The 26,268-nt window shown below is 40.3% G+C and overlaps 1 protein-coding gene and 1 long non-coding RNA gene across 3 annotated transcripts in view; one reads left to right on the top strand and one right to left on the bottom strand.

The window, feature by feature from the left end:
- The window catches only part of NPR3 (natriuretic peptide receptor 3), a 42,182-nt gene extending 21,945 nt beyond the window's left edge, over nt 1-20,237 (top strand). Inside the window, exons 4-8 of one of the 2 annotated variants that reach the window (XM_005488785.4) lie at nt 4,106-4,241; nt 8,390-8,484; nt 11,373-11,508; nt 12,999-13,083; nt 15,958-20,237. In XM_005488785.4, coding sequence (XP_005488842.1) covers nt 4,106-4,241; nt 8,390-8,484; nt 11,373-11,508; nt 12,999-13,083; nt 15,958-16,069 — 564 coding nt within the window. In that variant the 3' untranslated portion in view covers nt 16,070-20,237. Of the gene's footprint in view, nt 1-4,105; nt 4,242-8,389; nt 8,485-11,372; nt 11,509-12,995; nt 13,084-15,957 lie in introns of both variants that reach the window. The other variant, XM_005488784.4, reaches the window with a different exon arrangement.
- Nucleotides 20,238-20,285: 48 nt separating this feature from the next.
- Nucleotides 20,286-26,268, bottom strand: part of LOC141727035 (uncharacterized) — a 132,012-nt gene continuing 126,029 nt past the window's right edge. Inside the window, exon 2 of the long non-coding RNA XR_012578008.1 lies at nt 20,286-20,477. This is a non-coding gene — a long non-coding RNA (uncharacterized LOC141727035). The remainder of the gene's footprint in view (nt 20,478-26,268) is intronic.

The raw sequence follows: 26,268 nt of genomic DNA, 5'->3' as shown, positions 1-26,268 counted from the left end.
GGTTGTGGCAACTCATCAAAGATCTGCTGAAGGCCCCTGACCATCTCAGGACTGTAAATAAGTACTTAAAACAGCATGGCTGTGGCAGAGTCCTGAATGGGAATATGCAGCGTCAACAAATGGCATTGAAGAAAGAAATCTCTGCTGTAGACTTAAGTGTATAGTGCTGGATAGTGAGTCAGCAGAAGACAACCGAAGATTTGTTTTAAGAATGCACGTGAGAGAAGTTGGTTATGTCAGGGCTTCTTAGAAAAGCTGGTAAAGAAGGGACCACAATTATAATTGGCTTGGTGAAAGAGGATTAAAAGGGGAGAACTGACAGTTAAATTGCAGCTGCTTAGAAAAATACTTCTCTTGAGATACGTTGTAACAGTGTGAGAAGTAGGAGCATTACATCAACTACTTAACTTGGTAAGATTTTTGCAAAATATTTGGGTGCAGCCCTCTGCAGTTCCCTAGGGTCCTTGCTGATTGGGGCTGAAACCACAGTTTGACAACTGGAATGTCACTATGGATGTACTGGAAAGTAGATGCAGAGACCAAGTGTGGGAGATGTTGTTTGCCTTTTCAATAGAAAAAAAGTAAAAAAGTGATGATGCTGATGGCCCCCACCAAGCATGGAAGTGGTACGAATTGCTGTAATTGCAGTGATTCAGAGCTGGGCAGCTCCAGATGGAGGAGAATAATCTTATTTTAGAGTCAGTAGGCAGGATATGGAAAATTATGGGCCCTGCATAGCTGTATCTTGGCTGTCTTCCACATCGGTAGTGTTTTGCATTGCTGTGTATGCTGTTAACACCTTGGTATATATGAACAGTGTGGTCACAATATAGCTGCTTGGGGAACTATAACTTCAAACTGGGTAAAATTTATGCATGTGATTTCCTCTGAGAGGGGTTGTTGGGTTTTGGTTGCTTTCCTTTTTCTGATAGAAGATGATTTATTAGAGTAGAAAGGCAGGAAGGTGAAAGGGGTATATGTCTTATTCACCTATGCGTACAGTTGGCATACTTGCTTTTTAGATGTATGGCATTAAAACAGGACGTGAAAGTAATACAGAAGATAGCTCATATTTGTACTGCAGCCTCCAAAGGTGTTCAGCAAACCTTGCAGCTCCTCTGCTGCCAGTGGCATTGCTGCCACATTAAGGGGACAGCAACATTTCAGTAGGTCTGACATGCAAATTGTGGTCACAGCATTTGGAGCTCTGCTCTCACCTGTAATTAAAAGGCAGCTTAAATGAAAATGGAAAAGACTACAATAAAAAGACTCTGCTTTGTATTAGAGCTCAACTAAAAGAATTTTTAATTACCCATAAGATTAGTGGGCCTTTAATAGATTTTATACCGTGTTCAGTTTTTATCCTGCAGGTGTCTTAGGTTGAACTAACACATTATTAATTACCATGGACACCATCAAGCACCCTGTGAAGACATGTTCACAGTTACTGTCATTCCTATTGAAAGTATTCCTGGAATATAAACTTTCTAGTCTAGCCCTTTTTAATGCTTTTCCTGAAGGAAAGAGCAAACCCTTCAAAAATTTTTGCAGCTGTTACTTCACATTTTAATATTCCTCTGTCCTACACGTCATGCAGCCTGTGGTCTGTGTGGAATTGTGGCAACTTACAAATGATTGAACAAGATGATATGCAGGAAAACCCTATTCCCTTCATGGAATCCTGTATCACCTTTCAAGAACTGCTGCTTAAATGTGTTCCTTGGTTAATGTGAAAAGTCTCAGGTGTGGCCAGCATATGGTTTGGCTGGGAAGTGTAAGTGCAATCCCATCTGCAAACAGTAATTACAATTCTTTCAGAAGATTTTGAATGGCATAAATTACCCATAGTTTCAACTTCCTTGACAACATGAGGTAAAACGCTGGGGTTTGTGTGTGAGCAACTGAGCAGTGGCATAAATGAATTTCTGACAATTTTTAATGTGATTTTTCACGTAATGTAAGGGGTTTTGGCCAAGTGGAGCTTTGGCAAGACACTGTGGCAGTGACTTTCCAAACTGCCAAGTGAGTTTTGACAGGGCTTATCTGGCAAATCTGCAGTGTCTACAGAAGGGTTTTCAGCCTGGTGGCATGAGTGGATTTCAGGTTGAGCAAATTAGCTGACAGAATGGATTCTGAAGGTTGCTGTGTTACACTGAGAGGTCTCTGCCATGGACAAAAGAGTGACTAATAGCTTTCCTTGAAACAAATGCCAGCCACAAACTGTAAATCAGCCAGCAGGGAGGTATAGCTACTGGAGAGTCTAATTTCTCTCCTGAGAGAAAGAATGTCACATTAAGAAAGCTGAAGTTTGATCTTCCACAGGCCACTTGGACTCTAATGTTGGCACACGAAGCAGTTGTCGAGCTTTGTGGTTTCTTGGTTTTGTTGGGTTTTTTAAAATTCTGAAAAGTCAAAGCCCCTGCTGGCAAAGCCTGTCCTAGTATGCACTCTGTCCATCAGCTCTTTTTATTCCACCAAAAGCCTGACTTCCACCTCTTATTTCAGGCTTTCTCTTTAGCTCAGAATAACTGCAGCTGCCCTTTAGTCAGTGGCTGTCAGGGTGAGCTGAGCTGTTCTGCCCCTCCTGTAGCACCATGGGCTGTGATGAATGCGATGCATTCAGCTGCAGCACAGGTTGGAGTTACTGAAACTCCACTTTTAAATGTCAGAGCAATGTAAACTTTTATATTATCAGTAAATAATTCTGAAATTCTCCTTACCGTTGGCAGCTGCTTTAAGAGTGAAGGAATGTCTTGGATGTAATTACACTATCAGGGTTTGATTAGTTCAGCTTAGCCAATCCACTATGTAATACTTCTTATCTGTGGAACTGCTATTTAGTTAACTGGCCACATGTTTTGTCTTGTAACTTTTTAAACCTCCAGCTAAACCTGTGAGAGTTAGAGTAGCACTTCATTTACTGGCATTTTAAGTTGTTTAGATACACTGAAGTGGAAGATAAGCTAGCTGTTACTTCTGTCCGGGGGAGTATTTGTGGAGGTGAGTGGTTCACTGGACGTGGTAGTAAGAGACCCCATAATGTGGTTACACCTTTCCTAGGATGTCAGGAGATTTTTTTATTGTAGTGAAACTCTGAGTGAATGGGAACATCTTTCTTGCAGCTGAAAAGGTAATTCATTCTGAATTACTGTGCATTTAGTGAGTACATTGCACTGCTGAAATGTTCATTGCTGCCTACAGAAGAGGTATACCTGTGCTGCTGTGGTGATTCTGCATCAGCTTCTGCTGATGGGTCTCAATCTGAACTCCACTGCTGAAATAATTACTCCTTCACCACTGAAACATGTCAGGCTCCTGAGAGCAAAATGCTTATGCAGCACTCGGGTGTTAATTGTTTATGCAACACACAGACCAAAAACTGTAGGCTGCCTACGAAGGTTCATTGGCAGCAATCTTCTTTTGTGTTTAGGGTTGGGGTTATTAGGGTTATTTCATTTGTTTCATGGAACTTACTGAAAAAACTATAAAGGACAGGAAAAGGTTCTCCTGGCAGCTCCAGAGAACACATTACTGGAGATGGTAAGTAGTTTTCTCCATTGCTCGTTTGCTAGTGGAGAGAAGCTTGGCTGAACAAGGGCCAGAAGTGGAAGTGGTAATCATTAAACAAGCAAATCCACCAGTTGTGCTCTCCAAAAAAAATCATGAGAGAGCATACTTCCCAGTCCTGAGAGGTGCTAGGTCCCCTGTGCAAAGGGTGGGAGTTGTGCTTGCTGCTGTGGGATGGGGGTGCTCAGCACTTAACAGAATCCCACATGGTCAAGTGCAGAATTTGTGCCTCTGGGCATGGGAACTGGGATCTGCAAATTTCACCCCTATCTGCACCGCTATTCAGACACAACATTATGAATGTCCAGAATAGCAGATAATGGTTAACTGTTTTTAAAAATGGGTCAGAAGTTCCCCTTGTTCCCCTGAGGTTTTTTTGAGATACATTCCTTTCTGTTCCAGCAGCTGAGAAAGTAACTCTCTAAATTAGTCACTTTGGCTAATTTAGTAAATTCTCTCTAGTCAATCAATTACCTAGGAAAGAAAAATTTTGTTATGTGTCAATTGCCATTGTTTTTTTTTTCTTCTTTTTTTTTAGGCGAACATGTTTGTGGAAGGATTCCATGATGCTATCCTTCTTTATGCTCTAGCTTTGCGGGAAGTCCTGAAAATCGGTTTCAGTAAGAAAGATGGGGAAAAAATTGTTCAACAAACACGGAACAGAACATATGAAGGTAAGAGTTAATATGGAATTCCAGCTTTCAGAGTAAAAAAACGTCAGGTCTTTGTTCTGTGCAAAGTAAGGACTCATGCCTATTCCACTCCTAGGAGAGAGGAAAGCAAACGTAGGAAACTATGTGCATCTCACATATCTCACCAGTCTGTATTTTTTTTGCATCAACTGTTGAGGTCTTGACTCAGTTTAAAAAACTCTTAACAATTGAATGACCCTCACTGATGTTGTAGAGAAATACCAATAATTTTCTCAGGCTCCTTTTTTGTTTTCGAAAAGATTGCTGCTTGCTTTGCTCATGTTCATCTATTAGCTCTCAGATTGCCTCATTTTTTCCATTTCACTTTTTTATCTTGAAAGCCTGGGAATGGATAGAAGCAAGCAGGTGCCAGGGTTGGGGTTATTTTGTGTTTCTCAATGGGATTCCTTTGGGCCCTAGAAGGTTTCCCCAGCCTCCTTCAGGAGCTGTGTGTGTTGTCTCAGAGGCAGCAGCTGAACGCCACCATGTCTTCCAGTGACTAATCCTCAAGGCTGCAGTTCTGCACTGCAGCTGGTACTTGTGTGTCACCTTGCTGATGCAAAGCAATGCAGATGCTTTTGCCAGGTAAGAATTGTAAAAAAGAAACTGAAGGTTATTGTTTTCATCTGTCATCTCTTTAAAATATTTCCATCCATCTCATGTGATAGTCCAATCATTTGATGTAGGACTGGCAAGATTTCCTGTGGAAATGCTGGAGAGAAGGAAACATTTCCCCTAGATAAAAAGTGAATGATTCATCTGAATGTGTAAGAAAAACCCCAGTGGCCAGGTTCTCAGCTCTAAGAACACATCGGACATTGTGTAAGAAGGCAAGAAGGACAGCAGCTCCAAACCAATTTTCTGTTCTCAAATTGTGGTGTGAACATGAGGAAAAAGAATACTCAGGACAGCTTAAGGGAACACTTAAGCACTTTAAAGCAAAGGGTTGTGACCATGGTCACAGGGGTTTTCAGGTGAAGGAAGAGACGAGAATGTTGACTCCATGTTCAGAAGGCTTGATTTATTATTTTATGATATATAGTGCACTATAACTATCCTAAAAAGAAATAGAAGGAAAAGGTTTCCTCAGAAGCTAGCCAAGCTAAGAATAGAAAAGAATGAATGAATAACAAAGATCTGTGTCTCGGACAGAGTCCAAGCTATCTGGTCTGTGGTTGGCCATTAACTGTAAACATACAAGATGGCCCAATCACAGACAAAACCTGATGCATTCCACAGCAGCAGATAACCATTGTTTTCATCTTGTTTCTGAGGCCCCAGCTTCTCAGAAGGGAGGAAAATCTCAAAAAAAGATTTTTCACAAAAGATGTCTGCGACAAGGGGTTGCTTTAAATTATGCTGGTTGCAATCATCCCATAAGCTGCCCTGCGCCATCTGTAGGCTGTTGGTGTCTGCTATATCTCTTCATATCTGTGGCTCCCCAAAACACTCTGCTTTAAAAGGGAGGCAATCTGGTGTCTGAGGATTGGCCTCTCTGTCTGTTTGTGCTGTGCATGAGCAGATGCCCCAGCACAGCCTGTGTTTGCCCCTGTGCTCCAGGAAAGCACCAAATGGTGTGCCCACGCCTCCTTTTCAGTGCCACGTGCTTCCCCTGGGCTGCATGGTTGGTTCTCACACCTTGCTTGTGAAACCTGGCAGGAGGAAGCAATGTTCTCTTCCCCCATTTGTGAAAACCAGGTTGTTTTTGGTGACTGACCTGTTCCACCTATTCTGAAAATGTAGCCAAGTTGGGCAACAGCTGAGGGTGCAGTTGGTCAAAATTCTTGTAAGCCATATGCCTTTTCCTCCCTGTAGCAGTACTTTGCTGGACATAAAACTGATGTTGAAAGAAGCCTTTAACTCAGTGTCTTGCAATCCAGTCCCTTAAGGAAGATCACGTCCCTTTATTTTGCTTGTGAGCCCCTCATTGCAGTGGATGCAGCATCACAGAGTGTGGTTCATGCACACCCATCAAGTTCTGCTGCAGGACTGAAGCTTTGTCATTCCCTTTGACTTTGGCAGGCCTTGATAATGAGAACTCCAGTTTCACTAATGACAATTTAACTTCTGACATGTAGATATCTGATTGTCTTGGCACCTCATTTTACTGACTGCTCTGATTTATCAGGACTCCCAACAGAATGTAGATGCTGCTTCCTGCAGAATTCCATCTGCCTGCCACAGCTGCATGGACATTATGGGCTTAGAAAAGGATAAGGCTGAGGTGATCAAAGGATTTCTCAGTGATTGGGCTGTTAAAGACAGCATCTGGGCATAAGGGCACATCTGGTGGACAGTATTTGCTATTCGTTGGCATTTTCTCTGAAAAAGCAGCAAAATTTTTTGTCTAACATAAAAAAACAGAAAGAAAGTTGAGATAAAATCATTCCACCTTCATGCAAATGCAATTCTTCATTAAGGTAGTTTCAAAATTTCCTATGTCTGTTTCTTAAGGAAATCACAGGAAATGGCAACTTTTAAAATTCGTATTTCTGATTCAGATGAAAAATTGAAAAATAAATCTTTTCTGACTGAAAAAAAAAAAATCCCATAGGAACTCCATGTTTCAATTTTAGTACCTCTTCATAAAAACAGTTATGGTTTTCTTAGAGCACAAAAGTATCTGCTCTGATTAGTACCTCCAGAATCCAAATTGATGTGGAAACAGGGACATCACAGTTCTTCAGAGTGGCCTCTTCTTTCAGTGTCTCACAGCCAAGTGCTTTTTACACCCATTTCATTTCCCTGCAGTAATTGAATTGACAATTGGTTACTGTGTGGTTGTAAGGAAATAGGTGCTTGACAATAATTTTGATTATTACTACATATTTTGAAAACCACAGCAAGCCGAAATGTTCCTGGCATCACTAAATCTGAACAGATACAGAATAAATGGAGGTGTGTTAAGTCTGTTGCACACTCACTGTCACTAGGCATGTTGGGGGAAATTGATACTCTGAATATCTGACCTCTCCTTTCTGACTGACAGTCACTGAGAGCCTGAATCTCCCTGGCTTTGTGCCTGGTCCAGGCATATGTTTGGTGTAACGTGGATGTACAGTGATGCCTGCTTGCCCTGCATGGCTGTAATTGGCTTTGTTTGGTGTCAGGCAGTGGAGGATCACCTTCGAGAGTACCTGAGATGAAAAAGTGTATCAGCAGTCTTAAGATGTCTTCACCATAGTTAATTAGTATTGTTTGATGGATTTTAAGAATCTGTTTTGACTTACACCTTGGGAATTTGAAGCCAAGCTTTTTGTACACAGGGAGGTTTTAAAAGAGGTTTAGATTGAATCCAAGGATGTGTTCATTTCCCATGACAGATCAAACAAGTTGCCCCAGTGAGGCTGTGGAGTTTTTTGCTCTCCAAAATCCTTGGAGATTTTGGACAGCAGATAAAACCTTGAGTGTCTCCTGGGTGACTCTGCTCTGAGCTGGAGGTTGGGCTCAAGATCTCCAAAGCCCCTTCAAACCTGACATATCCTATGAATCAATGAGTCCCAGTTTCCCCAAAGTTTTCTAGAAATTGTAAAACAGGGAAGTGGAATGGGGCTCTAAGAGCATAATACGTTCGGTTTGGTTTATACAGTTAATCTTAAGTAGATGAATGCAGGGCTTAATGCATATGTGGTGCACATGGTGCCCCTTGTCCATGCCATCTCCAGTATCCCATTTTGTGGAATCAGCATTGGACTGGTTATATGGGTGCAGCAGCCCCTTCAGCCTGTGGGATCTACGTCTCTGCCTCTGTGTCCTCTGCAGCATGTGAGCTGGACTCTCTTCAATGAGGCATCATCAGATATTTCAGGATTAGGCTCTCTGTAAATAATTCACGTTAAATGTATTTGTGTTTTAGTCTTGCATGCTCGTTTTTGGATTAGATTTTTCTCACGTATTCTCCAGTTTCACACGTTTAATATTTAAAAAAGAGAAATGTTAAGAATTCAGGAATGCAGACACCGAGATGAAATTACAATTTCTTCTGGAATGCCAACAAAAATGCAGGGAGACTGATGAGATTTCCTGTCATATCGGTCTGTAAAAACCTGTCCAGTGTTTTCATGTTTTGCTTGGAAAGGCTCAGTATTTCAACTAATTAATCTTCTGATTCCTCACATGCCATTCTTTAGGCATTGCCGGGCAGGTGTCCATTGATGCCAATGGAGACAGATATGGGGATTTCTCTGTGATTGGAATGACAGATCCGGAGGCAGGCACACAGGAGGTAAGGAAACAAACACGACTGCAGTTGGCCACTGATGAATTAGTAATTCAGTGTAAAGTAACATGATATCGTCTATTTACTTGGTGGCCTAATCTTATCAACTTAAAGACCAGATCCTTTCTGTAAAATAGCAATCTTGAAGTAGTTATAACAAGTTTTTTAAACTTTCTTCTTTTCTTTAACAATAGAACTTCACATGATGCTAGTCTTTAACTAAAGAGTGAATTCTCACAAGCTGGCTAAGCATTGCTGATTTTGAATATGATAAATTATTGTTTAAAAATGAGCAAGACTTTTTATTTATTGTTGGGAAGAAAGATTAATCTTACAGCAACAGTGATGCACAAGTTGTATTAACACAGCAAGTACAGGTATTTAAATCTTATGCTGTAGTCAGCCACAAGCAGGAGTGCAGACCTTTCCTGGCCTTGTTGGTCAGGCAGACATTCCTGAGTGCCTTCTTTTCAGTGTTTAAGAAACATTTTAATCAGATGGCTCCATATATTCCAAATAGGTTATTCCACTGGATGTAGAAAGATTGGAAGAGATGGAGTGTGAAACAGTCTGTGAGGAGCAGCAGCAGCTGCACACAGAGTAGCACGTCCGGGCTGAGTTCATTAATACGTGCACTGCCCTAAGTCCACCTGCAGTGGATGCATTTGTTAGTTGCAAAATCAGCATCAGCCTCAGCTTTGCTGGTCTCACTGATTTCAACAAGATCAAATAAAAAGTAGCAATATCTGAGCTGGACTTTTCATTGTGTGGTTTTGAGTCCAGTGAAGTTACATTGTTGTTGGTACTGCAGCAGAGAAAAATTCAATTAACCCCTTTGAAAGTCTGAGGATGTCCTGTGTGTTGTAATGTGTAAAAGTGATAGAAAAACAACAGCAGAACAGCAGTCAACTGCAGACACTCCCAGGGGCACTAGGAGTACAAAATAGTTGGGATAACTTTGGTGTGAGCAATCTGTGTTTCTTCTGTTTGTTCAGCCCAGTAGCTTTTTATCTCATTTATCAATTTAATTTCCCTCTCTTACCGTTCCCTCCGTTGCTCTTTCACTTGCAGTTTAAACTACTTTTTTATTTTTAATGTTCCATTTATTCTTTTAACTTATTGTGGAATTTCCCTCTGCTTTATTAGGTACATAAATATACGTGCAATTAACATTTTACACGTGATTACTTACTACTTTTGTCTGCCATATAATTTCTACCTTTGTGCCTCTCTATAAAAACATGGTTTCTTTGATAACTTGCTCTGTTCATCTGAATGATTTTTTTTCTGTGTACAAGAGTGTTTCTCAGCTGAACTGTGACATACGGATGGGTGTTTGGGCAGAGCTGTTTCCCAGGTCTATTCACAGAGTTTAAAGCTAGAAGAAAACCTGGATTTCCTAGTTTGACCTCTGGTATATTAGACACAGGCAGGATTCTTAACCTTTATGGAGCCCTCTAGTTTACACGTGACTAAAGCTCATGCTGGCACAGGCATTTATTTTTTGTTTGGAGATACTGAAAGGACAGAGACTGCCTTGCTGGTGTCCTCAAAATTTGTTCCACAGATCAACCACTCCTGCACTTCAAAAATCTATATCCTATTTCTGAACTGAATCCATGTGGTTCCTGCTTATAGCTTTTTGTTCTCAAACCATTCTGCTTATTTTCTTATTTAGTAAGTTGTGCTAGTAGAGGACTCACCCACTCCTGCTTGAATTAAACAATCTCCTAATAAATAATATAATGCCTGTGAATGGTCTCTATTTTTTTCCAGTTTACTGCATTTGCCTATATTTTTGGAGACATGTTGAACACATTCATTCTACAAAGGATTTATATCCCAGTTTCAACTGTGAGAGAAATAAATATCTGTATTTAGTGGAAAATATACCTTTGTATATTTAGGCAGAGCAAACATTCTTTAAAGTCATTGGCTTAAAAATGAAATTCAGATGAAAGATTTGAAGAGGCTATCTATGAATTCTAAACCTAGTGTATTAATTAATTAACCTAGTGTATTTATTAATTAATCTGTGTTTTATCTGTGGGAAGACAAATGGATCTATTGATGTGCTTCTGCTATTACTTCTGACCACTTCAGTGACACAGTATATGGTCCTGCTGCTGTACATAGGTCTTTTTAGACATATTGCTGCAGTAGATTCCACATAGGTGACCTTGAAACTGCTGAATACAGGACTGAAATTCTGAGGTGCTTTTCTGAATTGATATGAAAAAATCCAGCCTCTCACCCACCAGCATCCCCAAGTCCTCCTGGACAGGGCTGCTCTGGGTCTGTTCATGCCCAGTCAGGACTCATGTCCAGCTCAAGCTGGGTGACAATCCTGAGCATTCAACTCACTGTGGAGAAAATTAATAAATGCCCATGGAGAGAAGGACAAATATTCAGAAGGTTAAAAAGCTTGTACAAACTGGATTTATATAGGAGAGAAGCCTGAGGGCAGAATCAGATAAGAGCCTGTGAATATGTAAAGCAGTGTTTCAAAAAGAAAGGGTTCCTATGACCACTGACAGCTTGGTAACAAGTGATGGATAACTACAAAAAAAAGAATTTTATGTTACATGCTAGGGAAAACAACTGACAGTAGGGCTAGCTAAATTCCACAATAATTGGTGCAGAAATTGTCAAGTCTCCATCTTTGAAGGCTTTAATTGACAGATTAGATAAACATCTGTCAGGAATGCTTCTGTTCAGCTGATTCTGCCCTAGAGCAGGCCGTGCACTGCATAACCTCCCAGAGACCCCCTCAGCCCTCCTCTCTGACATTCAGCGTCATGCCACAGCAGCGAGTGAGTGATGCTTCTCTCCTGTTTGCTTCGCTTCTCTAAGTTGATAGGAAAATCTTGTCATCCCTTTCTTGTTTTGCACAGGTGATCGGGGACTACTTTGGGAAGGAGGGGCGGTTTGAAATTCGCCCGAATGTGAAATACCCGTGGAGCCACGGCAGGCTGCGCCTCGACGAAAGCCGCGTTTCAGAGCACACGAACAACACACCGTGCAAATCATGTAAGTTCAGTGACTTAATGCCTCTGCACCAGCTCCAAAAAGGAGAATCCATGAGTTGCTGCAACATATTGGGGCACATTAAATTGTTCAGCACAGTTTTCCAGCTGAGACATGGTGACTGGCTCTCTTTCTCTCTCCCCCCACTGCTTGGGAGGTGAAGGTCTGACAGCCGTGGGTAGTACATGGTCTGAATCACTTCCCTGAATTTAAATGTAACAGTAATCATGCACAGGCCAGAGCCCTGGAGGCTTTAGGTCTTTGTAGGAGCCTTTTAGTCAGAAAGAGGGATGTAACTGAAACCCCAGCATGGAATAATCATGCTGATAAATTAGCAGCTGTGCTGGTCGGAGCAGCATTCTCCCAGTGCAGAATGATTTTCAGCCTTGTGAGAAGGCACTGTGAGGGCTCAGTAGGCTGAGCAGGAGTGAAGACAATTGAATGGGGTGACATCTGTGAATTCAGAGGGCTGAGACCACCCTCCAAAGAGCAGGTGTCCATTCTTTCCAGCACACTTGAATCACAGACCGTGTTGTAGTGCATAGGACACTGCAGGGAGATTGGGGCAGGAGGATGCTGGTGCCTCAGTGACAAAAGGTGCCCTTAACTTTTCACAGGAGGCAAATTGCTAGTCCTGCAGTGAAAAGGTAACTCCAGCCTGATAATTCTTGAACCCTTGAAAAACTGGTGTGAATGCTTCAGACCACCTGCTTCAGTGTGGCGTAGCTATGTGCCTTCTTCCTTTTGTACGGACAGAATCCCCTCAAGGGGTCAGGGATGAAGGAAAAGGAGGGAGCAGTTTGATTTCCTTCTCTGTTCCTTTCCACAAACCCAGGTGAGAATGGAAGCGGGAGTAGACTACATGCACACAAAATGCCATTGTTCTTTAGGATCCCTGCTCTTCCCAGGGACAGTCCCTGTTTGGGCTCCCCTTCAGCCACTGTGTCCCTGTTCTGCCTCTGTTGAGATTTGAAGTAAGTCAAAAGTCATATAGCTTTAACTTGAAACAACATATCTTCAAAAAATCAGAAAAAAATTGAGGAATTGTTGGATAATCATAGTCATTTTAATAAACCTGGGTGATAGAGGGTTATGATTCTAATCCAGGTAAGATGAGCTTATTTCTGTTACAGTGACTCAAGGCATATTCAGTGCTGATTCCCATGATGTGCATCACAACAACCATGGTCAGTGTTGTGATTCAGACCAAGCTGTCCAGGCCAGTTACCTAACAATATTTCCTTGAGTCACATCTCCAGAACTGTGCCTTCATCTGACACTGATCTGGGGGCTTTTTCAGCCCCAAGGAAAGCAAGGACAAAAAGTAAACATGCAGACTGGAACAGGTTCCCATAGAGTCCTGAGCTCTGAAAGGCTTTAGTTATTGTCAAATGTTTGTCACTAATTTCCTAATTGTGTGTATTTTCCAATACATGAATGCAGATGGTTCTCAATATGAACCCTGATTGTTTATTTTTCCCCTTTTCAAGCAGGTGGTCTAGGAGAATCAGCAGTTACAGGAATAGTTGTGGGCGCCTTGCTTGGAGCAGGATTGCTAATGGCTTTTTACTTCTTCAGGTTAGTCCAATTCATTGAAAGTTCTGTAAACTTTTTATTTGTCATGCAAAAACCCAGCTCCTGGCAGAACACCCTTGGTGGGAGACAGGGAGGCACCATAATAGTGTGGGGTAACATTTTCACCAGAGACACTGAACACACTTTGATTGTCCTTTTGTGTTTATCCAAATAATTTTATTGAGTTGGGTCTTCATCCTGTAGCTACTCACATCCCTAAGTAATGTCACTCATGGAAGTAATTCCAGCGAGTTCCAGACATTCACAGTTGCTTTAGTAAAGTGCCCTGGCCTTGAAAGCTGCCTTTGTTTGCTGCTCCTTGCCAGCACAGTTGTGCAGGCTGTGATCTGCAAGAGATTTATATCATTTGCCTGGTATTGAGTGGAATTGTACTCCAGAACAGAAAGAGATTTCTGTTTTGGTGTAAGAGAGCATTTGGATTCCAAAGCTGTGCATTTAACTTAATAAGCTGAGGTCAGTGCAGGGTGATCAGTGTTTTATTCGTGTTTGAGTAAAATAATTCTTACACTGCAAGTCAGCAAATGTAGAGTCTTGATAATTGATCCTATACTGATGGAATAAATTAGTTATACATGTTCAGCACCTTATGTATGCAGTAATTTATACTCCTGCTATGGAAAAGTCAGATAGGAGAGTAGAATTAACCTCTGCACACAAGAATCAAATAATTCTGTCCATTAAAAAACAACTGTTTATAAAAAATGCTAACAAAATAAAACAGGCAAAGCCTGTTTCAATTCACCAGAACACTTTCAGGGTTTCAAAGAACCAAGCTTATTCATCAGGTGCTTAGAACTGAAATTTTGCAGGGTGATTTTATTCTTGCATGTGTTCAGTGCTTATATAGCATGGTTTTTCATTTGAGATACAATTAAGTTGGCTTGGACTGAATAAAGACTATCTTTAAAAGAAAAAGGGAATAAAAATCTGGCTTCATATTGTATGTCATCAGAGGTTCTTGCATCTTGTGTAGATTCTCAAAGAGAGATGTCAGTTGTTAGGTGTGGCTTGTAGCATTGCTGGTATTGGGAAGGAATTTTTTTGTAAGGAAAAGAAATAAAACAACAAATATCCCGGCCTGGTATAAAGCTATGCAAAGTATCACTGTAAGAACAGAACTCCTTGTCATCTGGAGTGACACAAAGATTTGGATTGGAAATCCATGTGAGCAAAGGTGGGTGTCTGTAGAAGTAGATGTAATACACCTGAGCTCAACATCCAGGCTTTTTATGTATGCTTAGAGGGGAGAAATGAGCACTTTTCTTCTCTGCAGTTCGTGTCATCCTCATCTAAAACTAAACCAGGTCTCTTAGTGCTTGTTTCTCTGTTTACTGAAGAAAGCTACAGGTGCTGTCAGATGGATCTATATGGTGGAGATGTCTGAAGACCTGTGGGTGAATTTCAGTCTGGAGATCTGATTGCAATTGCTCAAAGCAGGAGCAGGGACAACCTCCTTATTCCACCATTAGAATAAATATTTGAAACCTAACAAGTCAGGGTGTGCGGGTCAGATTTTCAGAAAATGTAGGTTTAGCGTTGGTGTGCCTGAAGTAATTTGTACTTGCAGCTTCTGTAGCTTTTAAGCTGTAAATATACCCTTCTGATTACCTTTCATTTGGATCTGTAATTGTCACAAATGAGTAAACAAATACAGTTTTGAGTGTGCATGCAAAAAGTTAAAAGGTTTGGGTAGTAGTGCTGACATGTAACTGTGACCAGATTTTAACTTAAACACCTCTATATCTAAAATCTGGACCTGTCCTTGTGCAAGAGCTACTACTGTGCATGCTCTGAGCCATGTAAGGGTCTGACTTGAAAATACATAAAGAAATTGAACAACGCAGGTTTTTCAAGTTATTTTGAAGCTTACTGATGCAGACACAAGTATTGAGGGAGTATTTTCAGAACTTTTAGATTGTCACTTTCTATTCAGCCATGTTGCTTGAATGAAAACCTTGGTGTTGTGAAAATCTTTCTTCCTCTGCTGCATACCTAGCTGTGACTCCTGCTCTCTGTGGTGGTGGAACATGGCTTTCCTTGGCATACAAGGTTTTTGCCATGCATCTCCTCCAGCAGTACAAGCACGTGGGGTTGGACTAAATGCCCTTCTGAAAAATTTGTCCTGAAACAGAGCAGAAGCCTAAAAGTATAAAATGTAAATGTCCATCATCTGATTTTTGGGGGGAGATTTGGGTAATAAAGGGGAAGCTAAAAGGCAGTCAGAGGGTTTGTTTGATGTACAAAGCATAGCAGAATTCTTCAAAAGGCCTTAGAGGAAGACACACAGGAAGAGTTGTGTCGGATACATAAGCATTTGTGTTTATTTCTTATCTGTCTTCTACATCCCTCTTCTTAATTCATCATGTTACCTCCTCTGACATTACAAACATCATAGTTTTCTCAGAAGGAAATGGGAAGATTAGTTAGTTAATACATAGTTTCAGTGAGAAAGGCAGCTGAATAGTCAGAGCTGTTGTTTGAACTCTGCAGAAAGTTCCCCCCCACCCAGCATACTGAAAAGAAAATTGGCTTTGATCAATATAAAGCAGTGAAGTAACACAGTTCACATGACACTTCACAAAAACTCCTAATCACTTAGATCAGAAATTTTCAAAGAAGCAAATGTCCGTGCCTTAGTGCTTTGAGACTGCCATATAGAAATTAACAGGCATTCTTGAGCCTGGGTAAAATGTTCGGAGGCAAACTACTTTAATCTTTGACCAGGGTTTCACATTCTGCCACGTTTCATTTTTCAAATGGCACCCAGCTGTCCCCTACAGGCATTCTTCATAAGGGATGTCTGTTAGCCTGTAGCTGGAGAAAGATTTCTCATTCTGTTCCTCTCCTTTCATGCAGAAAGAAATACAGAATAACTATTGAGAGACGAACTCAACAGGAGGACTGTAACATGGGGAAACATCGGCAGTTACGTGAAGACTCCATTAGATCTCATTTTTCTGCTGCATAAAGAAGAAGATGAAAAAGAATCCCATTCTTCCTAGGGAAAAGAAAGAATTAGAGAAAAGGACACAACCAAAGACATCAGTGTAAAAAGAAGTGGCTCTTGAAGAACTCACTCTTTAAGCAGTAATTTTGTCTTAATTTCTTTCAGAAACTCAGGAATGATTTACTAATCACGTTATGCCGCACGGCCTTTCATCTCATGAGAAAAGAAAATTATGCAGTTTGATGTTATAGGATGTACTTAATATGTGAAGACAGTATTTCCTAAGGCATATATTAAGGCTAGAAGATCTTGGTTTAGTTGATGGGGAATGCCTCGTTTTGTTCCCTTTTTTTTTTTTTTTTAGCTTCTACCACCTCCTTCCATATTTGCATCTCACCCATGAGTATCAAATATGGTTTCAGGAGCACAGGTGCTGGTTGCTGTCAAAAGGAAAAAAGGGATTGGTTTTGGGGTATGTTCCTGCATCACTGAATCGCTGACATTGATAACAGGGGATATGAAAGTTGGTGTACGGGCCTTAGTTCTGGGAGAGAACTGGCACTTGGTTCTAATTAATTCCTCTGAGAAAGTCAGGCAGGTGGAAACACACAAACCTTTCTTTCCCTGTTTGTGTGGCGCCACAGCCCACAGCCCTGTTTCTCCCTCCTAGCTGGTGGGACTTAGGGAAAACTCCAGTGAAGGATGAGGAGTTTCACACACATGAAACAGTGACAGAGAAGACAATCAGGTCTCTGGAGAGGACTGGTTAATTCGTCAGTCTTTTGTGTGCTTTGCCACACTTTTCTGTCCACTGCCATGACTATTCAGAAGGGCAGATGTAGTCCATGTCAAGCCTGCTCCTGTTCCTAGTGAAGTCAATGGCAAAATCCCATTAACTTCAGTGAGCACAGGACTGCATCCATAAATGTAAATACGAAAGTGTTTGTATAGCTGATGCAATTCAAAAGGGGATTTTTTTTGTGTGTGTATAAAAATGACATTCCATGCAACCATTTTATTTTTTAGGATATTTTTAATCTTGTATTTTTCTATTAAAGTATCTATTTTTGCTTTGGTAGGTTTAAAAATTAAGGAAGAGGATGTTTTGAAGACATATTTTGTATGATAGGAGTAACATGCAGGGAAAGTCAACAGCTGTAAATACATTTTTGAACCAGTACTTAGGGGAGGAGAAATTACTTTGTGGATGGTAATGGATTTTTTTGCCCAACTTTTTTCTCCAGTCATGTGCAACATTCAAATAGTTACTTAAACAACAAAAATGCAGTTATTGAATTGTCTATGTGATTATCACCCTGATGCTGTAAATAATGCATTTTTCACGTGTTAAAGAGTCCTATAGAAGTCACTGAGATTTAACTATCCATGTGTGTACAATTAAGCACCCAGGAATACCTTCAGGAATCATGTGTTAAAACCCTATTTGAGGCTGACTTTAATCCTGCTGCCATCAGTATACCCTGGAAATTTTGCCATTTATTTTACCAGGAGCAAAATTGAATCTGTGTTGAATTAGTTACTGACAAGTTATTCTATAGTAGACAAAGGAGAGCTTTGCACTTTGTAGTCAACAAATGGAAATGAACCATGCTTGCTGCAAATGCAGTGAAGAAGATCCATAAAAGTATTGTCAGTGGGGAAACAGAGCTATGACTATGATTCTAAGAGTCCATTAAATATTTTGGTTTGTTCTGTTCTGATTTCATAAACAGAGCTTTCTGGTCTCAGCAGTTCTAGCCAGACTTGAAAGCTAATCTCAAAACTGTCTCTGAAGCCTGATTTCTACAAAACTTCTAGGCCCTGAAAGTCAGTTGGCCAGACTTCCAACTCTGAGAAACCACTTTGGGATACATGGGAGTGAAGAGCAGAAACTCGCTGTGTCTGCTTTCTGCTGCCTTTTATTTGTTGTTGGACATGTTTTTTTCCCTTACATTTCAATTTATTCTTAGCATATGGAGGGCTCATCACCTGCCCTAGTATATTGTGATATACTGTCCTATGTCCCAGGCAGCCAGAGGGCAAAGCTTCCTGACTGTCAGGGCAACTCCACTACAGTAAATTGATTTCCAGCATCCCATTTCCCAGTCTGGGCCTGTGTGACCTCTACAAATGTGCTTTAGCCAAAGCAGCACCAGTCTGGACACTTTTCTGAAGTATTCTCCTTATTTCATGGGCACCAGAAGTAGGCTAGAGCAGCATTCATACTGAAATGGACTTGGGGAGGAAAAAAGACTTCCTGATTAGTTTCTGGATTTTTTTTTTCTCCCCAAGCAGTTGAGTTTGTCTAGCCCCTGGGCATGCTTAAAGTTTGGGATTTTTTAAAGATATTTTTTTCTACTTCTGGTTTTGCAAATAGGCCTTTCTTTTACCCATTTGACTACTGTGCCTCAGAAAAAAAGGCAAGGAAAATTTTAAATGTGTAGAGAAGAGGGTATAATTTGAAACATAAGCTCTTTTGGAAATTATTTTTCTTGTACTTGTCTTGCAGTATGAACTAGTACTCAAACAGGTAGGGTTGGAATCAAGACAGCTGTGTAGATGTGCATTTTTCCTGTGCCATGCACAGTTAAGTCACACCAGAAGGTGGGAGATCTGGCTGGGACAATAAATTCTCATGACAGTTTATTTATTATGTCATTTTATGATGCCTATAAAGAAGTATAGTAAGGTCACTTTTTAAAAGAATATTAATTCTAATGCTTTAAAACCTTTCTGTAGGGTTTTAAATCATGACCTCAGGAGGTGTTCCTGTGAGATGTCTGTTGGTGGGTGCTGAGCTGGCTTAGCCCAAACTGTGCATCCCAGCATTTCCCAAGAAAGGTGAACCTTCTTTTGCACCTTGGAGCATTTTTGATCAACGGGCTTTAATGTTTTCAAATTGATGCACACAAATGTATGTGTTTTTCCCATGGAAGTGTGGAGATCATTTAAGACATTTCACATAAGTAGATTCCTTCATAGCATAAATAAACTTGCTATTCTTTGCTGCCTTTCACAGGCCTCTTGCTAATAGTCCCCAAGTCTTCCATGGAGCAGAGATCAGAAGCTGCCTTGAGTTTAGATTATTCAGCAGAGAATAATCTTTGCTGGCTAATGCACTTTTCCTTTCTGGTTCATCTGCATTAGCTCAATGCCACAATGTTTAGGCTCCGAACTCTGTAAGGGAATGTCTAATCAAAATAATAATAATTGATCCTCAAAAGAGGTTTCAAAACCTACATTTTTGGCTTCAACAAATTGCCCGTATTACAAACATACATCTGTGTTACAGAGAAGCACAAGGAGACTCTTGACTCAGCTCAGCACTCAGAACACACTTAAAATATGCTCAACTTCAGCTTCTAAGTGCTTTGCTCACTTGGGACCAAAGGCTATGATCCTGGCTGTGGCTGAACCAGAGGGAGATTTGCCATGTGCTTGAATTTAAGAAAGGCTGGCTTTGTAGGTGATATTTATTGTTAATTCTTACAGTTGTGCCTGTTAAATTGAAATTTAACTAGTGGCTTCATACTCTGTTGTTAAAATTTGATAAATTCTGCTAATTTTGTATTTATTAAAATTACTGAACAGTGGTCAGCTTAATATCTGGTTCACTTCAGAATCCTCTTCCTGAGGGTTCTATGGACAGTTTTCCTGCCTTTTTACCCTCATAACTTCAACACCCAGGCTTCTACTGCAAGTGACAAAGATGAAGAAGAACTTTCAAGAGTATCTGTTATTTAGTTTCCTGAAACCCACAGCTTCAGAGTCAGATATCTAGGTGCTTTGTCCTGGGCCACTGGTAGTTCTGAAATGTTTGTTTATGGACAGTTTGTGTGTTCTGAGTTGTCTGCGACTACTACCCACACCAGTTCCTGCTCTAGTGTGCTTCACTGAAGACCACACCTAGCTGAGCTCTGAAAATGTTCAGTCTTTGCTAAAACTTGTGATTGAGTGTGATTGAGAGCACTTCGGAAGACTGTGACCAGAATTCAGTTTATTAAAGAGTTGTATTAATTAATTTCTGAAAATAAACCATGTTGATCTATTTTCAATTTGTTTTTAAGCAATGTGCCATTGCATTATTGGAAGTATTTTGTTGGGATTTTTCAGTGGAGAGTTATTAAGGTGTAGCTAATGCTTTGAAAACATTTGTGCTGGACAAAATAAAGAGTGTGCTCCCTGACAACATGTTCTACTGGGAAGTTGATCTCTGATTCATTTTTTGGCTTAGAAATACAATCACACATTAAACTGACAAAAAACTCTCTTACTGATTCAGTGGGAGTAAATTCGGGCCCTCAGTGAGTGTCTGCAGGCTTGAAGCAGTTCAGAGTGAGTTTCTCAGCTTTGCAGTAGAACAGGCTGCATCAGCCTTAGCTGACCTTGGCTCCAGTGATGTTTTCACCTCATGAATGCCATAATGCTCCTGGAAAGCCAAGAATAGACATCAAAGACAGGAAGCTAATAGTCCTGGTCATAAATTTCTTTGGCAATTCAGTCCACCTTTTCCGGACCTCAAGACAGTTCCACATCCTTCACTACCCTCCTCTGTGCTTCAGAGTGTAGCCATGTGGGCATTCTGGTTCTTTCACTAAAGCAGTTAAGGTTATTTTTCCTAATTTTCTCCAAGAGTCCAGTGTACAGTCTTTAATTACCCTTTTTTTCCACAGTCTTTTGTCTAGGTTCAGAAGTACTTTGAAAAGAAGTCAGCCATTTTCTATCATTTAGTCAGAAATTACTCCTTCCTTTCTGGGAGTCTTGGCTTTTGTGTGTTGAGCCATTTCAGACATGGTTCATTGCTGAGCACTGCTCAGCTGTCAGCACACCTCATGGTGCCATCCCAGCATGGCCATCCCAGCCACTACCAGAGTTATAGACCTAGAATTACCTGATGGGGTTTTTCATCCTTGTTGTTATTGCTAGAAAATTATGTCAAGTCTAGCAACCACCTTCCCCACGGCAGGGCACATAGGAACAGAAATACCAGTTTCTAATGGTACATTACCTTTTCTGTTGGTTAGCAACATGCCCTAGTAGCTCACCTCACACCAGTGAGCTGTAAAGCGATAAATTTCAAAGTGCATGTTTTGTAGGAGCCAGTTTTAGCCCTTTTTAGAAACAAAGGAAGACAGGCGTTGCTCTTGGAATGTATTTTTCAGGACATGCTGGGAAAAGTTCTGCTTTCAGATAGCTGTGTGTGTGTCACCTCTCCTGCCCCCCTTTCCTTCTCGCTGTTGAAAGCACAAAAAGATTTGCGTGTGTGTGAAGACTTTCAAGTGGAAGAAATGGAAGAGTTTGCACTGTGCATATCCCTGCTTAGAGGCAGAAATTAATTCAGATGGCTTGAGGGCTGAATTGTTTTCCATTCTCAGATACCTTTTAACATCTGAGCTCTGAGACTGATGAAAAATGATTGTTGAAATTAAAACAAATAGCTGTTTGTGAGAGATATCAGACCTGGCTGTCTGCAGGGTCAGCAAGCTGTGCAGCAGACATTGATGGTGTCTGTTCTCTTCTAAAGAATAACAACAGAAAGCCTGAGCACTGTGCTTTGCCCCAGTGAAGCCTTGAGTCTGTCATAAATGCAGCTCCCCCTTTGTGTCACACATAGAGGGAGAAAGGAAAAAGGTTAATGTTGGACTTTTTATGGAGTTACTGCTGGTTTTGATCAAGAAGATAAGGCTGCCACAGTTTTGAGGCTTTCTCGGGTTAATGTTTCATTGTGTCCAGCGTATCACTATGGAGACTTTTATAATGCTATTACTTCTCTCAGAATTTACCTTTTAGAAGGTCCTAGCTGACATAAAGCAAATTTACAGCATAAAAAACTAGCAAAAAGGAGAGGCTTACAGTTCCCTCAAAATCTCTCACTAACCACTGAAATAATATTCTGCATCAAAGACAAATTACTCTGAATAATCTGACACTGTTACAGTTTGTATGTTAAGCTATATTCAGAAATGTTAGGTGGATTCATTAGATGACAAATCTTTGAAAAGTTAAAATTCACTCTGTGTGAACTGTTCCTTGGTGTTTCTGTGACATGAATGTTTCTAGAGAACACTTGAGCAAGCAACAAAAATGTACCAAAATCGGTATTAAAAAAAAAAATCTTATTTTAGGGGTTTCTTTTGTAATGTCAACTGGTATGCACAGGGAGCACACAATTCTGCCCTCCTATGCCCCAGCTACAAGCAGAGGTTTCACTGGTGTTGTGCATTGCCAGCAGGCACAGGGAGCACAGCTGCATTGCTTTCTGCTTGGGGATGGTCTGGACTTCTCTTTCTCTCAGAAAAGAATCTTTTCTGGGCAGGTCTGAAAGTGCTGAGAAAACCTGGAGAGGCAGCATGAAGGCAATGGGTAGAATTTGCTGTGTTTCTTGTGCATAGGGTGTAACAATCAAAAACTAACAGGACTCAGGAGAGACAATATAAGGAACTTTACCCCCTTTTTTGTGGTTGCCTATTAATGGAAAAATACTGGACAAAAGAGAAACCTAGTGCCAGCTGAGCAGAAAACAAATGGAAAGCTGAGCAGTATATTGTACTGATGTAAGTAGAACTATCTGCATATAATGTGATTTTATTTATTGTTGTTTTTGTGTAGAGGAGAGTGCGTATTCATGACTGTGGGCATAACCTTTGTTTATTTGTGTAATGTATTTTATTTCTTCTATGACTTGGTCATTTAAAACATCTACATTTGCTGGTGTCCTTTGACTTTTTATTCTGTGCATTTTCTTTCACACATTTTAAAAATGCAAGAATATCACATAACCTAAATTGTAAAAAAATGTTTCCATTAAAGACATAAGAATATCTTATCACCTGTTTCTATAGTGTCTTTTGTCACCTATTTACTACATCCTTGGTCTGTTCCACATAAGAAGGTACTGTCAGATGGTACAGAGTAAATAACAGGAGGGTTATTCTTGGTCTACGAAACTGTAAGAACCACTGATTTTAATAAGGCTTAGCAACTGATTAAATCAATCTAACCTTCCCTTGGGAAAAAATCTCCCCCTTTGCATTTTAAGATCTGGGAACGGTTTTAGTCATTGAACTCCAAGTGAACTTTGAATATTTTTGTATTTATTCTCAATTGTCTAGAAATGCAAGTAATTATGAACCAAACTATTGAAATGCATTGAAACCTTAACTAGCAAGCATTAATTTTTATAGCCTGCAGAGGGGCAAAATTTATATATTTTACTAAGCTACAAAGTCATTTCTTAGCAGCAATCTTACCAAATTTGGAGAATTTTGATTTCCTGTGTTATTAAATACAGTCTTCACATTATCCTGTTTTGTCTAGCCTTCTGCTTTCTGTATGCATGTGTCTGTTGGAGCAATGTTGCCAGATTTAAGATCTGTGTTTGATAGTATGCCAGGCCTTTATACTCTGAAATAACTGGAAATGAGTGTGAGGAAGAAGTATCTGGTCACACTTGCATCAAAGTATCAAGAATTCACTGGAGAGTTGATGGAGAGATAAAAATCCTCTGGGTTAACCATGGACCTTTCTACAGTGCAGAAAAGAAAAAAAAAACAGAGTAAAAATACAGATTTGGAGAGGCCCTTTCAGTTAGGGGAGGGTTGAACTAATATCCTAGCAGCAGTGCTTTTCTCTGGTAATTCTCTAAATATGTCACTACATTTAATTAACTCAATACTGTAAAAAAATATGTCAGTTTGTATAGCTGATTAAAAGTCCAAAGATACTGATCTTCTGAAACTGTAGAAGATGTTCCCAATATTTATTAGAATGTAGCTTATTTTAAATCCACCTCCTTATAGATACCCTTATATGCATGTTTTACAAATAAAAATTATTATTTCTCCTGCTTTTGCTTGATGGTTATGTTTTTATATCTTCATCCCATTACAGACCGGAATCCTCTGGAAGTACCGAGAAATTTTCCAGTATTTCTGTATAAAGCATCATAGAACAATTGCATAAATAGCCCTTTTTGTTCTAGATAACTGCACTAACCATTAAAGGTGTTTTGGGAACTAAAGTGGAAATTATAAACGAAACATCTCCTGTCTCTTCTTGCAATTTAAGGTTCAGGTCAGGGAAAGCTAAAGATTAGTTTACTAGTACTTGCTAATTTTCTAAATTTTCTAGAACTGAGAATTATTAATGCTTTAACCCTGCTGTATCATAGGTATACATCTTCAGGGCAGACAGCAGGTAGACAGACTTTTGACATCTTGCCTTCATTGACAGCAACTGAAAAAATTGCTCATCAGCTTTTCTAAAATGACGTTTTCACTCAGACTTGGGAATTTTTTCACTCAGGAATGAGATATCGCTGACTGAATTTATGTTCAGTATGTGACCCTCAGGCCAACATGTCACAGTGACAGGACTGTCTTCCACTGCTACTAGATAGGTAATTTTATTTTTTTTAATAACTTATCCTTCAAAATAAACGCTTGAGATGGGTGTGATGAATTGTGTAGAGGTATACATACATCACAGTTTGTGAAACTGTTCAAATGTGTCAGAGATCCCTTTGTCAAAGAGCCTCAGCCAGTCTGACAGGTAAAAATGTAATTTGGTGAAATTACTTCAGGCAATTGATCTTCAGTGGTAGCAACTTCTGGATATCATTTTAGATATCCTGAAACCTAGCTGGACGCATTTTTGTGGCTTCCTTAGGAAACTATTTCTTGAGGAACATTCATCACATTTCTGAAAAATTGTGGTGGCATTTGAGCCAAATCTTGGTCTTGAACCTCAGCCAATGTTTTCTTGAGTTGAAAGAGCACTGCCAATAAAAAGTAATTGTACAACTGACAGAACCTCTTTTCTTTCCTCCTAGGAATAACCATAATTTACAGTCTGTAAAGCCTGTATGAGCCAAAAAGGGTCTCCCTGTGTACATATGCTACTCTTGGTAAGTCTTCCTGTGTCATTTTAGGGTTGGTTTGTTGGCCTTTAGTCCTCTGCCTCAGAAAAAAATAATCATATTCCCCTTTCTATAAGTAAGTACTCTTTCCAGTTAATTGTTCTGGCGGTGTGGCAGTTTATTTTCAGAGTCAGTTACTTCTTGACACTGCCTTTTAATTTAGACAATAAATCCCTGCTTTCAGGTTTCTGATACCTGTGTATATGGTTCAAAAACGAGCTGATGGCAAAAAAAAAGTAACCATGTACTTATAATTGTCCAGGACAGGGACATAGGAAGCTCACATCTGTGTAAGCTCTGGTTTTCTCCCACCTCTGTTTCTGTGGTGTGCAAACAGACCAGGTCCCCAGCTGCTCACTACATGAGCACCTCCAGAGGCCAACAACCCCCACAATGCTGCCTGTAAGCCAGCAAGCTCCCCCTTTTGGGGTCTAGCAGGCTAAAAGCACACTTAAAACAAATCAAGCACATGGGAAAAGTGGTGCTTGTGCCTTTCCTGCTGTCCTGCCTGGTGTTAGAGCAGCAGTGGCGTGACTGGAGGAAATCCAGCATCCTGCGTTTGGATGAGGTCTATAACTGCAGTCTTCCTGTGTCCTAAGAGAAAAAACCATGCTATTTGTGGAACAGTGTGTACTCAATTTACTGTTGCATAAAAAATGAGAATGCCTCAGGTAAAGGCATTTAAAAATAATTTCTCCATAATCTGAATGCCTAGACTACCAGACTACAGCAGACATTTCTCACTTTTTGTTTCTCTTGCTGCAGCAGAACAATTTTTATCATTATTTAATCTTCGAAGGGGAAGAGTGAGCAGAGAGACTCCACTGTAGCACAGAAGCCATTTTGACAGCAACAAGGATTTAAATCCCTCTTCAACCCTTACAGAAGAGAGGTATGATCTGGCACTTGCTGCAGCCCTGGTGACTGGTATTTGTTAAAATGACAGTGTTAGGAGCAGTCCCTCTGGCTGAAGGGAGGAGCCTGCTCCCATAGTGAAGAATTTCAGATAGTGAGAAAGTCCCGTCATTGCCTTGCACACATGTATAATGTGTCCCTGCCAAACTGGATTGCCAGGAACCATTAAGTTGGACTTTTTGCTTGGGCATGCTTAAAGCATGGAGTACCCTGAGACTCTTGTGCAATATTTGGCTGCATGTGCAGGATGGAGGGTCCAGAGGAACAATTCACAACCCCTGACTAAATCCTACTGAGCAAGATTTCCTCAATGAAGAACAAATGAAGGGATCCCACTTGCTCCCATTTGATTAGTGCAGTGTTTCATGGGGTATCAACTGAAATAACA

Source organism: Zonotrichia albicollis, chromosome Z (genome assembly GCF_047830755.1).
Source record: "Zonotrichia albicollis isolate bZonAlb1 chromosome Z, bZonAlb1.hap1, whole genome shotgun sequence".
In the NCBI taxonomy this organism is placed as follows: domain Eukaryota; kingdom Metazoa; phylum Chordata; class Aves; order Passeriformes; family Passerellidae; genus Zonotrichia; species Zonotrichia albicollis.
The sequence above is the reverse complement of the archived record's forward strand: the minus strand, read 5'-3'. Positions and strand labels throughout refer to the sequence as shown.